At 44.2% G+C, this 17,112-nt stretch overlaps 1 protein-coding gene across 1 annotated transcript in view; it reads left to right on the forward strand.

The window, feature by feature from the left end:
• Positions 1–17,112, forward strand: part of A2ML1 (alpha-2-macroglobulin like 1) — a 42,747-nt gene that overhangs the window by 15,512 nt on the left and 10,123 nt on the right. The window contains 17 exon segments of the mRNA XM_027093116.1: positions 86–313; positions 2,675–2,735; positions 2,964–3,109; positions 3,569–3,718; positions 4,303–4,494; positions 5,773–5,860; positions 6,503–6,602; positions 7,218–7,446; positions 7,614–7,740; positions 8,885–9,006; positions 9,575–9,626; positions 9,989–10,072; positions 11,696–11,872; positions 12,035–12,116; positions 12,498–12,654; positions 15,242–15,316; positions 15,494–15,650. Of these exon segments, the coding sequence (XP_026948917.1) occupies positions 86–313; positions 2,675–2,735; positions 2,964–3,109; positions 3,569–3,718; positions 4,303–4,494; positions 5,773–5,860; positions 6,503–6,602; positions 7,218–7,446; positions 7,614–7,740; positions 8,885–9,006; positions 9,575–9,626; positions 9,989–10,072; positions 11,696–11,872; positions 12,035–12,116; positions 12,498–12,654; positions 15,242–15,316; positions 15,494–15,650 (2,227 nt within the window).

Genomic DNA, 17,112 nt, shown 5'->3' on the forward strand with positions numbered 1-17,112 from the left:
TTGAGAATCATAACAAGTCCATGGGGTCAATACGGTTGGGGTACATGAATTTTAAGGCCTTTTTTTCTCTCTCTCTCTTTCTCAGGGCATGTTCGAATTGGAAGAAACGGCATATGATTCAGAAGAAATGCCTCCTTACTACCACAATGCCTACCTATACCTGGACCCCTTCTACAGCACAACTCGCAGCTTCCTTGCCCTCCACCGGCCAAATGGCATCTTGGAATGTGGCCGGCCCCAGGAAGTGCTGGTGGAGTATTACATCGATCCAGCTGATGCAGAACCTGACCAGGAAGTCATCTTCTCCTACTATGTGAGACTGGGAAATGGGGATGGGTGAGAGTGTGTTGGGAAGGAAAGGGAATAAAGACAGTGAGCTAGACGGGGTGAACAGACAGTCTGGATAGAGATATAATGCAAGCCACGTAGATAATTTCTAAATTTTTAGAAGCCACATTAAAAAAATTAAAAGAACAGAGGAAACTAACTTTTAAAATATATTTTGTCTAACCTAGTATATCCAACATATGATCATTTCTACATGAAGTCAACATAAAAAATTATTAATAGATATTTTACATTCTGTGTTTCAGCTGCATTGCAAATCTTTGAAACTCAAAGTATGTATTTTATACTTAAAGGAGTTTGGACTAGTTACATTTCATGGGCTCCAGTAGTCACATGTGGCCAGTGGCCACTGTGTTTATATAGGTATAAAAGATGGGGGGAAATGGGGAATAAAGAGATTTTGAACAGGAGTCCAGGGAAATTGTGTGGGGAAATAAAACTAGGAATAAATGAGACAATGTTGCTGACCAGGGAGCCCGGTGGATGGGTAAGAGGGAGGTTGAGGAGGGGATGGCAACTCAGAATAAATTTCATTCTGTGTTTCATTGGTCAGTATTTTTAAATAGATGACATAGGGTTAAAAATTAACATCGAGGGCTTCCCTGGTGGCGCAGTGGTTGAGAGTCCGCCTGCCGATGCAGGGAATGCGGGTTCGTGCCCCGGTCCTGGAAGATCCCACATGCCGCGGAGCAACTAGGCCCGTGAGCCATGGCCGCTGAGCCTGCGCGTCCAGAGCCTGTGCTCCGTAACAGGAGAGGCCACAACAATGTGAGGCCCACGTACTGCAAAAAAAAATTAACATTGATAGCAGCTCTGCTGGGGAAATAAAGTCACAACTTGTAGACTGAAAGAAATATAAAGGCAAGCAGTTTTACTGGTCATCTTGATGATCGTGAGGAACTTAGACTCATGTGAACCTTGGGTTTGATGGTCCAGAGTCTCTTTATTCCCTTATCATCTCCTTAAAGTCTCTGAGAGAATTTCTCCCCCTGAATCATTCCAGTGTCTTCATCAAGTTAAAACAATCATCCTAAATAACAGAATGAGAAGAGGTAGGTGGGAAATAATAAGACAGAGTGATAATACATGTACTGTCTTCAGGACAGAAGTGTGGCAAGGCCTATAGGAGAAAAGTGGAGTTGGGGCTGCTCAGTGTGGAAGATAGTCTGAGAAACTGGCCAGAGAGCCCTTGACTGGAGCCCGAGATGCCTGCCTGCTTAGAAAGCATCTCAGTGAATTCAGTTTCAAGGGAGAGTGAAGAGGAAGGGAGAGTTAAAAAGAGATTTCTCCTCCAGAGAGTCAAATGTCAGAAGGACTCAAGACAATTTCAAGGTATACTCATTTCTACTGAATTTTTAAAAAAATTTTTTATTGATGTATAGTTGATTTACAGTGTTGTGTTAGTTTCAGGTGTACAGCAACATGATTCAGTTATTTATATATATATATATATATATATAATTTATATATATATAAATTCTGTTTCAGATTCTTTTCCCTTATAGGTTATTGCAAAATATTTATAGTTCTCTGTGCTATGCAGTATGTCCTTGTTGATTATTTATTTTATATATAGTAGTGTGTATATGTTAGTCCCAAACTCCTAATTTATCCCCAACCCCTTTACCCTCCACCGAATTTTCAATTGAGTGATAAGTTTTAAAAGGTTGTAAGAAACAGAAACAGACTCACAGACATAGAGATCAGACTTGTGGTTGCCAAGGGGAGGGGGGAGGGAGAGGGATGGACTGGGAGTTTGGGGTTGGTAGGTGCAAACTATTACATTTAGAATGGATAAACAACAAGGTCCTACTGTAGAGCACAGGGAACTATGCGATGAACCATAATGGAAAAGAATATAAAAAAAGAATGTCTGTATGTGTACAACTGAGTCACTTTGCTGCACAGCAGAGATTGGCACGACATAGTAAATCCACTACACTTCAATAAAAAAAATTTGTTTTAAATAAAAGGTTGTAAGGATGGATTTTAGTAGACTTTATGTTACAAGGATTATAAAAGAATAAAGCTTAGAGATCTTCAAGAAATGGTGTCAGCTATGTATTCTCTCTGGCTCCGTGGCAGTGGTGGCCTTTGTCTCCTCCCACCCACCCCATGGTTGTCACAGACCTCCAACTGGAGGAAGAGTCATCAGGGCTCTTGGTACCATCCAACATTTGACAAGCTGAAGGATGCTCCATGAAGTACTGACCTGGGGTCCAGAACTACGAAAGGAGCCTCTCCTTATGGAGAGATGCAGGGATTGGGCCAAGGCTAAGCTCCTCTAACTTCTGTGTTGTTGATGACTTCTTTTTCTCTTCCTTAGTTAATAGGGAAAGGGAATTTGGAGATGGAGGGGCAGAAACGCCTGAAGTCTGAGAGGAAAGGTGAGTGTTCATGCACCTCTTGGAATACTTAAACTTTAAATTTCCAAGAAATAGTTCTTATACTAGAAGCAAGAGTAAGAGCAATGAGAACAGACCATAACAGTAACCACAGAAGACCTGCACCATGAGGCCTGCAGCTGGCTCAGGAAGAAATGCAAACACAGGGTTGGATGTCATTGGTAGGTGAGTGTGTACTCCCATTCCTGAATATCCCCTCTTCCCTTTCAGGACTGAAAAGCTCCTTCTCTCTCTCATTGACCTTCAACTCCAGACTAGCCCCTGATCCTTCCCTGGTGATGTATGCCATTTTTCCCGGAGGAGGTGTTATAGCAGACAAAATTCAGTTCTCAGTGGAGATGTGCTTTGACAATCAGGTAAAATGGCGTTGAAGAGGGTGAAGGAAATGTCTGGACATAGAGAGAGAGCCTGTGTATGCTGGGGTTGGAGATAAGGCAGGGGTGGGGAAAGAAGGAGTTAATATTGAAGCTGGATATCATGTTCTCTATCTTTCGCATGGTCTGTTGAACTCTCCCGCTCTCCCGCTTCTTTTAAAAGGTCATGCTGGGAAGTCACGTGTTCTGTATAGCTATTCCACAAATTCTCTTTCTTTCTACTTTCTGTCTTTGAAACTTTCTACATTATTCTACCGTGCTGCTTAGTTTTTCCAATTGTTTTACAAGACACTGTTTCTAAAGGGCAATACTTTACAAAGAAAAATCAGTATAAAAATGAGGGAGTGAGCTGGGGACCATACTTAGGGCATATGGGTGATGACTGTTTTTCCTCCTCTCCAGGCTGACCTGATCCCCACATTATCCTTTTCTCTTCCCCAGGTTTCCCTTGGCTTCTCACCTTCCCAGCAGCTTCCAGGAGCAGATGTGGACCTGCAGCTGCAGGCAGCTCCCCAGTCCCTGTGTGCGATCCGGGCCGTGGACGAGAGTGTCTTGCTCCTTAGACCAGAGAGTGAGCTGAGCAACAGCTCTGTGAGTGGCCTGCTGACGTGGTGGCAAGAGGGAGTCAACAGAGAAGACAGACTGACAGTATCAGAATTAAGAGATGGATTCCAGGCAGTGGGAAAGAGAGTCTCAGGGAAATATTGCATCTCCACAAGGTGGTAGCAAAGCTGGTGTGGAAATGAATGTAGAAATGATGATATGGGGACTTCCCTGGCAGTCCAGTGGTTAGGACTCTGTGCTTTCACTGCCGTGGGCCCAGGTTCAATCCCTGGTCAGGGAACTAAGATCCCACAAGCCATGCGTCACGGCCAAAGGAAAAAAAAAAAGAGAAAGAAATGATGATATGAGACGGACACGGTTAATATGGTCACAGCGATCAGTATCAGGAAAGATGAAATAGGAGATAAGGGTGACAGATTATGAAAAAAGATGAACTAGAGGAAGGGGTTATGATGGAAGAAATTCTGGAATAATGAAGAGAAATAATACAAGAGCAGTAAACTGTGCCACCAGAATGAGAATCTGAGAGAAGTTTCTCAACTGATTTCACTATGTCAATATTTTATTTTCTTAAGAAAAAAAAAATTATTTCCTTTTCTGTCTTTTCTCAGGTCTATCATATGTTCCCATTCTGGTATGGTCACTACCCCTATCAGGTGGCTGAATATGACTGTCCAGGGTTTGACCCACGGGAGTTTTCCCAGCCCCGCATTGGTGTACTGCCCGAGGAGCGCTGGGGCAGGCGTACTTATCTATGGAGGCCTTCGTTCCCTCAAAGCATAGCTCTTTTCCAGTTTTTCCAGGTAAATATTCTTACCCATTTTGTTCTCATAGAAACAACTGTGGTGGGAGGGGGAAAGGAAAGCCCACATCTAATAAAGCAGGCAGAGTCATATGGGCACTGGCAGGGGCAAAATCTTGAAAGAAACTCCTGACGGGTAAGGCAGCCTCACTTGGTCCTCATGCTTGTAGAAGTCACCTACTGTCTGAGGCTATACACTAGTCCTCTCTCTGGGGTCTCCAAACATTGACTTCCATGGGATCAGCCAAGAAGGAAAATGAAGAGAGGTAGACCAGAAGTCTCTCTTATGAAAGCTACTGCACCTATTTTATCCACAGAAGTTTGGGATGCTTTAGCCCACATCTGATCAGGAGGTCTCCGAGGTCAGGAAGTGGGTCTTGTTCATCTTTGTATTCTCTATAATGCCTGATCCTTCATAATGCTCAATATATTTTTGTTGAATTGATTGAGCTGATATGGTCTCTGCCCTTAGAAAATTCAGTCCAAATCAAATAATAAGGATACATTTACTAACGTTTGGAAGAAGTATTAAACATACTGAACGATGAAATAAATGGAATACTACTATTCAGCCAAAAACAGAATGAAATCTTGCCATTTGCAACAACCTGGATGGACCTTGAGGGCATTATGCTAAGTGAAATAAGTCAGACAGAGAAAGACAAATATCGTATGATCTCACTTATATGTGGGATCTAACAACAACAACAACAGCAACGAAACAAGCTCATAGATACAGAGAATAGATTGGTAGTTGCTAGAGGTGGGAGGTGGAGGGGGGTAAAATGGGTGAAGGTAGTCAAAAGGTACAAACTTCCAGTTATAAAATGCATAAGTCTTGGGAATGTAACGTACAGCATAGTGACTATAGTTAGTGATACTGTATAGCATATTTGAAAGTTGCTAGAGAATAGATCTTAAAAGTCCTCATCACAAGAAAAAAATTTTTTGTAATTATATATGGTAATGGATGTTAACTAGACTTGTTGTGGTGATCCTTTTGCAAAAACGTATGTATATGTGTGTACATACATATGCATAATACATCTATCTCTCTCTCTATATATAAACACAATGAAATAAGTTTAATTGAAAAGCTTTCACACTAGCTGGACTAGAAGTGAACCAATCTTGGTGGCTGAGTATTGGTCTTACAATTAATAGGCAAAGAATGTGTTAGTTTAACCCTTTGAGGGTGAAATTTCAAGGCAGTAGCCCTTGTAGTAAGGGAGAGGACCCCCTTAACTCTTCATTCTCTGGTCCCTTTGGTGCCTCTCAGGATGTGGGCCTGAAAATACTGTCCAACGCCGAAATCAAGAAGACAGACTGCAGTTACCGAATTTCAGAATACAGGGATCCAGGGAGAGGTAAGCTGCCTCTGTGGCTTGCAGATTCACTGAGATATTTAGCATCATGGAACTCTGAAAACTCCCTCTTTGCCTCCTATTCTTGCACTGAGCCAGTAGCCAGAATGATAATGGATTGTGGGTTATAGATGAAGGCAGTTTCCCTAGGATCTCACTCTCTCTCTGTCTCTGGGGAGGGCTTTTGAAGCCTGAAGCCCTTATCTACTCATTCCCTGGCCAGACGTCCATGTCTGTCATTTCCCAATAGCCTCACGACCAGTCAGTTCCTCAGTGGTCCTTCCTCCTCCTCTCTCTCTTTTTTTTAAAAACTAATTAATTTATTTATCTTTTTATTTTTGGCTGTGTTGGGGCTTCATTGCTGCTCATGGGCTTTCTCTATTTGCGGCGAGCGGGGGCTACTCTTCGTTGAGGTGGCTTCTCTTGTTGCGGAGCATGGGCTCTAGGCATGCGGGCTCCATTAGTTGTGGCACGAGGGCTCAGTAGTCGTGGCTCTCGGGCTCTAGAGCGCAGGCTCACTAGCTGTCCTTATCTCAGACTGGATGTTCTCTGCTTCCCTCTGAATTTCTTGCTGGTTTTCTCTCCACCTCAGTTTATCACATGACATAAGTCTTCTGCTTTTTCCCTTGTTCTTAATCTCCTCAGAACTCTATCCAACTTCCAGGAGACTACCATTTCAGCCAGAGGATTCTCAGGTTCGTCAGTACTTCCCGGAGACTTGGCTCTGGGATCTGTTTCCTGTTGGGTAAGTGATGCCTAAAAGGTATAACAAAATTATACATACAGTGTAGATTCAGCAGAGAACTGACTCAGATAATTTCTAATGAACCTAAGTCTCAAGCCAAGAAGGTTTAATGGGGATATGAGAACGTTTTTCTTTCCCTGGATTCTTAAACAGGTACATACAATCACTCAAAACAAATTCACACATCTTCACATTTGCACAGTGCAGACAGTGCATTCTCACTGCAGAGCCACACAAACGGAAAGGCACATCTTGATATTAGTTTGGTTCTTGCCCACTGCTTACCACCTCATTTTGACAAACCCTAAGAAGGCATATTCTCACCAATTCAGAGGGCACTGGGCTCTCTTACAGGTATGTTTGCACACAGATGCCCACCCACACATGCTCCCCTCCTCACATCCTCAGACACCCCCCCTTCTCCCATACTTGTACATCCTCACTCGAAGATTCACACTCTGAGATTCATGTGGGCCACCATTGCGGTTGCCTTTTTGCTTTTTCCCCCACGCACAACAGCAACGAAATATTCACTTCTGCAGACAAATTTGTAGCTTAATTCCCAAATGCCTTTCTCCTGCTGTCTGCTTCACCTGGGTTCTTGTATTCTCACAGTAACTCAGGGAAGAAGTCTGTCCGCGTCACAGTTCCTGATACCATCACCACATGGAAGGCCATGACTTTTTGCACTTCCCAGTCCAGAGGCTTTGGTCTTTCACCCACTGTTGGACTGACTGCCTTCAAGCCATTCTTTGTTGATCTGACTCTCCCTTACTCGGTAGTTCGTGGAGAATCCTTTCGTCTGACTGCCACCATCTTCAATTATCTGAAGGAGTGCATCTGGGTAAGAGCTGGGGATGCAAGAAGCAGGTGTCAGTCCCTAAACTGGAAGCGTACCAATTTTCCCTGAGAAAGAAATGAGATGTCGGTGTCTCTGTGCCCATATTTTCCTAAACCTCTGTGTATTGTCTCCTTTACTCCGACCCTTTATCACTCAAATATCCCCTTCAGGTTCAGACTAACCTGGCTAAATCAGAGGAGTACCAGGTGGAACCAGGGACAGACTCTCAGGCCTCCAGCTGTCTCTGTGCTGATGAATCAGAATCCTATCACTGGAATATCACAGCTGTCAAACTGGGTAAGAGAAGGAAGTGGCAGATGGGCAAGGAAAGCACAGAGACTGAGAACTCTACCCTTTCCTCTACTGTATTTGCTTTGTTTTCTCTTTCCTCTTCTTTGTGTTTGCCTCTGTTTTTCTCCCTCCTAAGTCTATGTTATAAAAAAATAAGCGAATATTCTTTGGTAGATGACCAAAACATTATCCACACTGGACTATTTTGAGAGTGAAAGAGGGAGATTTTAATATTTACGCCAGGACAAGAGATATGTTACTAGTCAAATACTTACTATGGGCCAGGCACTGTCCTAAGTGTTTTACATGAATTAACTCATTTAATCATCACAATAATCCTATGAGATGTCATTTGCTCTTGGATTAAGTCCTTGCAACTCAAAGTACAGTCTTTGGGTGTATTAGTTATCTACTGCTGCTTAACAAATTACCCTAAAATTTAGCAGCTTAAAAGAACAAACATTTATTATCACACAGTTTCTGTGGGTCAGTAATTTGTGCAGTTTAGCTGGGTGCCTCTTGCCCAAGGTCTCTCATGAAGTTCAGCCAGGGCTGTGTTCTCATCCAAAGACTTGCCCAGGAGAGAACCCACGTCCAAGCTCATTCCAAAGCCTTTGATCCTCATGGACTGTTAGACTGAAGGCTGCAGTTCTTGGCCTCAGGTGTTGGCTAGTGGCCTCCTTCAGTTTCCCATCACATGAATCTCCCCACTGGGCTGCCTCATGACATGACAGCTGGCTTCCTCCAGAGTTCGTGGCTTGAGAGGAAGAGTGCACCTGAGACAGAAGCTGCAGTCTTTTTTATAACCTAAGCTCAGCTGTGACATCTCATTGCTTCTGCCCCATCCTCTCCATTAGAAGCGAATCACTAAATCCAGCCCACAGGCAAGGAGAGGGGATTACAAAACAGTGTAAATATCAGGAGGCAGGGATCACTGGGGTCCCTTAGAGGCCACCTACCGCAGAATGTGGGCCCCACCCCGGATATACTGAAATAGAGTTTGTATTGTAACAGACGAGAGCCGCAGGTGATTTGTATGCCGTTAAGTTTTGCCGTTAAGTTTAAGAAGCACTAGTCTAGAGGGGAAGAGACCTCATTGGTACCTCTGCCAGTAGGGCTGATGTCTTCCTTTTGCCCTCTTTCTTCTCAGGTCATGTAAACTTCACCATCAGCACTAATATTCTGGACTTAAATAAACTCTGTGGGGACCAGAAGGGGTTTGTTCCAGAAAAGGGCCAGAGTGACACACTCATCAAACCAGTTCTGGTCAAGGTGAGTTTTCTGCAGGCCTAACTTCAGAGGTAGAGGCAGCAACCAAGCCAGGGATGTTCAGTATGTGTCTAACCATGTCAGTTAGTCTCTTGCAGCAGTCTTACTCCAACTCCAATCAGGTAGCTCATCTTTATCCTTCCCTGACCCCCTTCTGCCCTTAACTACTTGCTTAACCCATACTGATGGTCTATGGAAGTACCTAATACAGTACCTGTTACTTTGTAGACACTCAATGAATGTTAGTTTCTCCTAAGAAAATCCCTAATGTCATCATTCGCTGCTTCCTGTCATCATGAACCCCATTGTCAATCCTGTCTCTTAGAAGTTTCCTAAACTTATCCTTAGCTCTAGCCCAGAAAGAATTTTACTGAGAGACCCCTCCCTGGGTTGAAATGGAGTCCTTCTGAATGTCAAAGAGAAGCTCTGTTCTCTCCAGTTCTGAGTGAAGCCCTGGAGCGCAGGCAGGGCCTCTTCTCCCCGTTTCCCTTCCCCTTCCTATTCCTTCAGTGCCACCTGCCCTGATACTCATCTATGTTTTTTCACCCATCCTTGTCTCTCTCCATGTCAGCCAGAAGGAGTCCTTGTGGAGAAGACACACAGCTCACTGTTGTGCCCCAAAGGTGAGTGAACACAGAGAGGGGTTGGTGTGAGAATTCCCTTAGCAACAGGAGATCTTCTTAGGCAAAAGGAGAAATATACAGGACAAGAAGAAATAGGAGAGTCTAGGGGTGCCATTCCCAATGGGGCCAAGTAGCTGAAAGGCAGGATGAAGAAGAGAAAATGTACAGCACAGTTATGTCTCTCGCTGGAATTTATTTTCAGCAAAGACCACTGTGAATAGGGAAAAAAAATCTACCTCCAACCCACGGAAAGCACTGGGTATAGAAAACCCTGGATTACGGCAATTTTTTCTGTGGTTTGGGTGTGAGAACCCCCACTATTTCCACCTTTTATTGTTTTACCTTTTCTCTGCCCCTCATAGGAAAAGTGGCTTCAGAATCCATCTCCCTGGAGGTCCCTGTGGATGTTGTTCCTGATTCAGCCAAGGCTTATGTTTCTGTTCACGGTAAGCAACCAGAGATTCTCGGCTCAAAAAGGAAAAATGGGGCCAGAGGCTGCCAAGGTGTGGCATGGGTTGAGGTCTATGGCCCTACCTGGAGGAAGGTATGGTAGATTAGAAGTGATGAAGGAAGAAGAGCTTATTTTACAAAGTGGGCAAATACAGCCTGTGCAGTGCAGGTGGGATTAGATAGACGTATACTCTGGTTAAAAACAGCAAAGAGTCTGGGCAGGAGGAAGTTAAAGGTCGTTGAAGCTTGATATGTATTTAGGTTTAGGTCTATAAATTGGGTGGAGGGGAGACGAAATGTTTGCAGGAACCATTTAAAAATGAGGACTTCATATATTTGAGTACAGTTTTGGGAAGATTCAACCATATTTACATAGGACATGACACTTCTTTAGGCAAGGAGAGGGAACAAATAGAAAAACATGAGCCTGAAAGTTGTATCAAACTGGCTTAGGATCCCAGTTCTGCCGTTTAATAGCCATGTGAACTTGGATAAGTTAATGAACAATTTCGGGGCTTCCCTGGTGGCGCAGTTGCTGAGAGTCCGCCTGCTGATGCAAGGGACACGGGTTCGTGCCCCGGTCCGGGAAGATCCCACATGCCGCGGAGCAGCTGGGCCCGTGAGCCATGGCCGCTGAGCCTGCGCGTCTGGAGCCTGTGCTCTGCGACGGGAGAGGCCACGACAGTGAGAGGCCCGCGTACCGCAAAAAAAAAAAAACCCCCCCAAAATTTCGATCCTTCTTTTCCCTTCTGTAAGACAGTGATAATAACCTACCTTTCAGGATTGGTGTAAAGATTAAATATAATAAATTTCCCAGCACAATATCTTGTACATAGTAGAAGGCCTATACATGTTAGGTTCTTTCTGTACTCTAACCCCCTACCCACATCCCTTCCAGGTTAAAATGTCTCTGTTTTGGCTGTATTTGATTCATACCTCTGGTACAGCACTCACCTCACTGTGTTATAGCTCACTGTCTGTCTTTCTTCCACACTGCATTGAGGGATCCTTGAGGACAAGGGCCATGTCTTTTTCAGTTTGTTTTTAGTACATTTCCTGCAGTTGACTTTCAGTACATATTTGCACATTTGAATTGAACTCAATGACTGAAGTGCAGATGCTCATGAGTCACTTATGTCGGGCTTACTGGCTTGTGAAGTAAATGGAGGGGTCAAGAGACATAACGTGGGAAAGCGTATCAGGAGTGTGTGTGTGTTTGGGAGAGACTTGGTGATTTGGAGGGTGATGTATTTACATGCAGTGGAGGCACTTAGAGATTGAGACTAAGCATTGCAGGTTTTGTTACAAACCTCATCAGCTTCTTAAAAGCCATGAACGCCCTCAGGTGGCCTACATACCTCTCTGTGAACTCCAGCACCTTGTACATACCCGATATTATATATGTTATACTTGCTTATAATAAATTAGCATTGCAGTGTATTGTAATTGTTTGCCCCCCCTGACTATGGGCTCTTCGAGGTGGAGACTGTTGCCCCCAAGGTCACAGAGTAGGGACTCACTAAATGATAGTGAATACGTGTTTGTTAAATGTATGATAATAACTCTTAAGGGTTCCTTCTTCTGCCACCACCTTCCTTCCCTCTCCTTTTGGATCCCAGGGGACATCATGGGCACAGCCCTGAAGAACCTAGACAGTCTGGTGCAGATGCCAAAGGGCTGTGGGGAGCAGAACATGCTCTTGTTCGCTCCCATCATTTACGTCTTGCAGTACCTGCAGAAGACAGGGATGCTGACTGAGGAAATCAAGTCTCGAGCAGTGGATTTCCTGAGGCTAGGTGAGTTGGTTCACTCTTTCTTCTTGGACACCTTGTCTAGTGCCTATGATCGGTGATAAGACTCAGGGAAGTTCAGCCCCTGAAGTGTCCCTCATCCTTGAAAGCCATGGGGGTGTTTTTTGAAGTTATCACGGTCATCTAAAACCACATCTGGCTTCCCAGGGTACCAGAGGGAGCTGATGTACAAACACAGGAACGGATCCTACAGTGCCTTTGGGGAGCAGGATGAAAATGGAAACACATGGTAATGTTGCCCACTTCCCCATGAGTTCTGTACCCCAGAGCATAATTCCTGAACCCTCTGGAATTATTCCTGAACCCTCTGGAATTATTCCTCTACCTCTCCCCTTAACCCCATTCCTTCTTGCTTTCTATCCTCTACAACTTTAATACTGTTTATTTCAGCTTCATGTATGGTCAAGCCCCTTACTCTTCTCTCTGACCTTGTACCTCCCAGTTCTTGTCCCCATGAATGCCAATTAATGCCTCCCTTTTCCAAGCTTCCTATGGCATTATGTTTCCTCAACTCCCCTTCTGGAACCATTCAACAGAATAAACTGTGGAACTATTGCACCCTCCCCTGGAAATCCACCCTCATGCCACATTTCCCTCTTCACCCATACAGGCTGACAGCCTTTGTCACCAAATGCTTTGACCAGGCTCAGAGATTCATCTTCATTGATGACAGGAACGTCCAGGATGCTCTCAGGTGGATGGCGGGAAACCAACTCTCCAATGGCTGCTATGCCAATGTGGGAGAGCTCATTCACACAACTATGAAGGTGCGGACCTGCCCAGGGGCCCACAGCCCACTACTGTGTCTGGGAGGAACTTGTACCTCTGAGTAAGAAGAATCAAGAGAGCACTGGCCTGAGAGTCGGTTCTTCAGGTCTCAGGCCTGGCTCTGGGTGACCTTGGTCATTATTCTTAACCAGTCTGAGCATTCAGCTTCCACATCTGTAAAATGAGAATATGTACTAGAATATGGTTCTCAAAGTATGGTCCCCAGATCGGCAGCATTGGCACCACCTGAGAACTTGTTTGAAATGCAAATTCCAGGGACTTCCCTGGTGGTCCAAGTGTTTAAGCCTTTGCCTTCCAATGCAGCGGGTATGGGTTCTAACCCTGGTCCGGGACCTAAGATCCCACATGCCTTGAGGCTAAAAAAACAAAACATAAAACAGAAGCAATATTGTAACAAATTCAATAAAGACTTTAAAAATCTTTAAAAAAAAAAATCAAAAAAATCTTAAAAAAAAAGAAAAGAAAAGAAATACAAATTCCAGCTCTCACCCCAGACCTACTCTGAGGAACTCTGGGAGTAAGGGCAGCAATTGTGTTTTAACAAGCCCTCTGGGTGACCCTGATACTTGCTAAAGTTTGAGAACCACTGGACTAGAAGATCTCTGAGCCTTTTACTGTTTCCCTAAGTCTGAAGCAAAGCCATTTCCTCTGGTGGGGACTCCTAGACAGCCCAGTGTCTTTTGTAAGGGGTTTACTCTCTGGCAGGTACTAAGTACTCTCTCGGATATTCATATTTAATGTTTACAACAAATCTACATGCTAAGCACTGGCATATCATTATAAATTCCATTTTACAGATGAAGAAACTAGGTGCAGGGGTTAAGTAAACTGCCTGAGGTGAATGCTAGTGGGCGGCAGGACTGTCATTTGAACCACAGCACTTGGATTCCAGGGGCACTGTTCCTGCCCATTCACTGCACTGCCTGACCTTTCCCAACACAGCAAGGTGTCCGGGTGCGGGCAGCTTGTTCAATTCAGAGCAGACCGAGTGAGAAAAAGACTGTACCAACTTTCCTAGAGGAATCATTATTGCTATTCCAGGACCTGGATTAAAAGTCTTGAGCACTGGGACTTCCCTGGAAGTCCAGTGGTTAGGACTCTGCACTTCCACTGCAGGGGCATGGGTTCAATCCCTGGTCTGGGAACTAAGATCCTGCATGTTGTGCGTTGCAGCCGAAAAAGAAAATTCAATTAAAAGAAAATCTTGAGCATTGAAAACGAAATCTCTATATGATTCATTAGTGTTCCTTATGCAGGATCTTCCCAGTGTCCCCCATATGGGGGAGTAGTACAAGCTAGGACGTGACTAGAACAAGATCCTAGAGGTTTTTCTTCCTCCTATCTTACCAGAGCCAGCCAGTCTCTCAAGAAACCCATCATTTATGTTGTCAAGCTTGGTGGTTCGGTCCTTATCGGGAGCTCCAGAGTTAAACCCACTGGGTTCAAATCCCAGTCCTACAGCTTATTAGTTGTGTATTTTTTTAATATAAATTTATTTATTTTATTTTATTTCGTTGGCTGCATTGGGTCTTTGTTGCTGTGCGCAGGCTTTTCTCTAGTTGTGGCGAGCGGGGGCTACTCTTCGTTGTGGTGCACGAGCTTCTCACTGTGGTGGCTTCTCTTGTTGCGGAGCATGGGCTCTAGGCGCGCGGGCTTCAGTAGCTGTGGCACACGGGCTTAGTTGCTCTGTGGCATGTGGGATCTTCCCGGACCAGGGCTCGAACCCTTGTCCCCTGCATTGGCAGGCAGATTCTTAACCACTGTGCCACCAGGGAAGCCCACAGTGTGTATTCTTGAACAAACTATTTAACCATTTTAAGTGTTGGTACTCTTATCTATAGAACAAAGATAGTAATTTAGATTACATATATTTTTTTAAAAATTGCTAATATCCTTCTGTGAAAGGCATTAATCAAGGAAGGGGTTACCTATTCTCCCCTGGAGAAGAAGCTGGGCTTTATGCCACTCGAGGGGACCGTCCATTTGGGGGAATCTCAGATTCAGTAAAAAATCTGAGAATAAGAGATTTTCTCCTTATCCCACCTCCTCAACCCCCTTTTTTTAAACCTGTTATCCTTCCTAACACCTTGTCTTGGGTTTCCTAAATACCCACTCAGAGCTGAAGACCTCATGTTACTTCTTGCAGGTTACCGTATAAGGCTGTGCAGTTATTGAAGTCCAGCCAGTCCTCCCCTCCACTGTGTGTCCTGGAGGCTTGGGGCTGCGGTCAGCCTGTGGAAAGGAGCGCTTTAAAAAAAAGAAAAAATTATTTATTTATTTGCCTGTGCCAGGTCTTAGTTACAGCACTCAGGATCTTTGTTGCTGCGTGCGGCATCTTTAGTTGAGGCATGAGGGATCCAGTTCCCTGATCAGGGATGGAACGCGGGTCCCCTGTGTTGGGAGCTCGGAGTCTTAACCACTGGACCACCAGGGAAGCCCCAGGAGTGCTTTTTTAAAAAAAGAAAAAATAATTCATCTGTTCAGAGGGGACACCTTTTTGCAATGTGCATGCAATTCTTCATGTGCTGGCTGCTGCCCTGACTTCCTATCTCCGTTTCCATCCAGGGTGGAGTTGATGACAAGGTCTCCTTGACTGCCTACATCACGGCTGCGTTGCTGGAGATGGGAAAGACCACAGATGTGAGTTCCTCTAGCTCCTCCCCTTGACACTCTCCTGATCATGCCTGTTTCTAGAGAAAGTCACCTATTTTTGTCCCTAGCCAGCCTTTTAAACTCAAAAGAGGATATGATTTCCTTATCATTGCCCGTTTTAAAAGGAATGCCTTATAAATTCAGTTCTTCATCTTCACTTTTTAGGACACGATGGTGAGTCAGGGTCTGCAGTGTCTCAAGGGTTCTGTCTTCACCACCCCCTACACACAGGCCCTACTAGCTTATACTTTCACTCTGGCTGGGGATATGAAGAGCAGAAAGATTCTTCTTGAAAAGCTAGATCAACAGGCTATCATCTCAGGTATGTTGGCCATGTTAGGAATTTTTTGCTTTCTTGTTTTTATTTTATTTTATTTATTTATTTTTGGCCATGCTATGTGGCTTGCGGGATTGAACCTGGGCCCACCGCAGTGAAAACGCTGAGTGCTAACCACTGGACCGCCAGGGAAATCCCAGGAGTGTTTTGAAATTGTGAAAATATGTGAAAAATTTCCCTAGTCTCCGTAGTCCCACATATATTCAATTCTAGGATTCATTTTAGTAAAAGTTAAGTCATAAAATCATTGTTAACAGTTTTGCGGGAAAGCCCCTGAAAGTCCTCAAAGGCATGTTATATTTTTAACGTGAAGAGAAAATAGGTGGTAGAAGTTAGTCAGAAAATGTATTGGCATTGGAGAACCACCCTTTTGCAGATATTTAACAATTCTTTGGTGTAAAATCATGGACTTTGGGCTTCCCTGGTGGCGCAGTGGTTGAGAGTCTGCCTGCCGATGCAGGGGATATGGGTTCGTGCCCCAGTCCGGGAACATCCCATATGCCGCGGAGCGGCTGGGCCCGTGAGCCATGGCCGCTGAGCCTGCGCGTCTGGAGCCTGTGCTCCGCAATGGGAGAGGCCACAACAGTGAGAGGCCCACGTACCGCCAAAAAAAAAAAATCATGGAGTTTGATGGGGTATGACTTGAACTTGGAGATTTCTCAAGGTCCTTTTCAAACTTTTGGATGTATTTAGAATAATATTTGATATTCTGGGAATTCCCTGGCGGTCCAGGGGTTAGGACTCGGCGCTTTCATTGCTGAGGGCAGAGGTTCAATCTCCAGCCGGAGAACTAAGATCCCGCAAGTGACGTGGTGTGGCCAAAAAAAAAAAAAAAAAAAAAGTATTCAATATTCTAACAGATCTAGTAAATACATTATTAATGAATTTTATTTACCTAGCTGTTTATTTAAAATTATACTTCCAGGCAGAAATTTAATCTCAGCTTTCATTTATACGAATGTCATTGCCGAGTTGTCCTCTCATATGGGCTCTGGGTAGTTTTTTGGCCTGTGTATAAGCAACTCTAGTCGTGGAATGGGGATCTCAGACAGTGGGTGGAGTTATATCTGCTCAGGTGTATATTAGTTTAATGTGATTAACTCTTCTCCATTACCTTGCATTGCAGGCTCACATGTTTTCTTTTGTTCTTCCACTTAGATGGCCTCCTGTGGGCCATGTATTTATTATCTCTAACCTTATATTTAGTTAGACTTCTAGCTTCCACTCTTCTCATTTCTACTTGCTGTGCTTTGTCTTCAAGTTACCTGCCATTGTGGCTGTCATAGAGTCGGGATTTGGTCTCATATTTTATTTGCTCGCCCTCATTATCATTTCTTCTATGGTTTCTCAGAGTTCTTACGCATGTTCTGCCATTTTTATTCTTCTTAAAATGTTAGACCTTGGATTAAGGAAAATAAATGCTGAAAATTAATAAAATTTTGGATTA

Source organism: Aethalodelphis obliquidens, unplaced genomic scaffold, assembly GCF_003676395.1.
Source record: "Aethalodelphis obliquidens isolate GAN/ISIS:26980383/991018 unplaced genomic scaffold, ASM367639v1 scaffold83, whole genome shotgun sequence".
Taxonomy (NCBI): domain Eukaryota; kingdom Metazoa; phylum Chordata; class Mammalia; order Artiodactyla; family Delphinidae; genus Aethalodelphis; species Aethalodelphis obliquidens.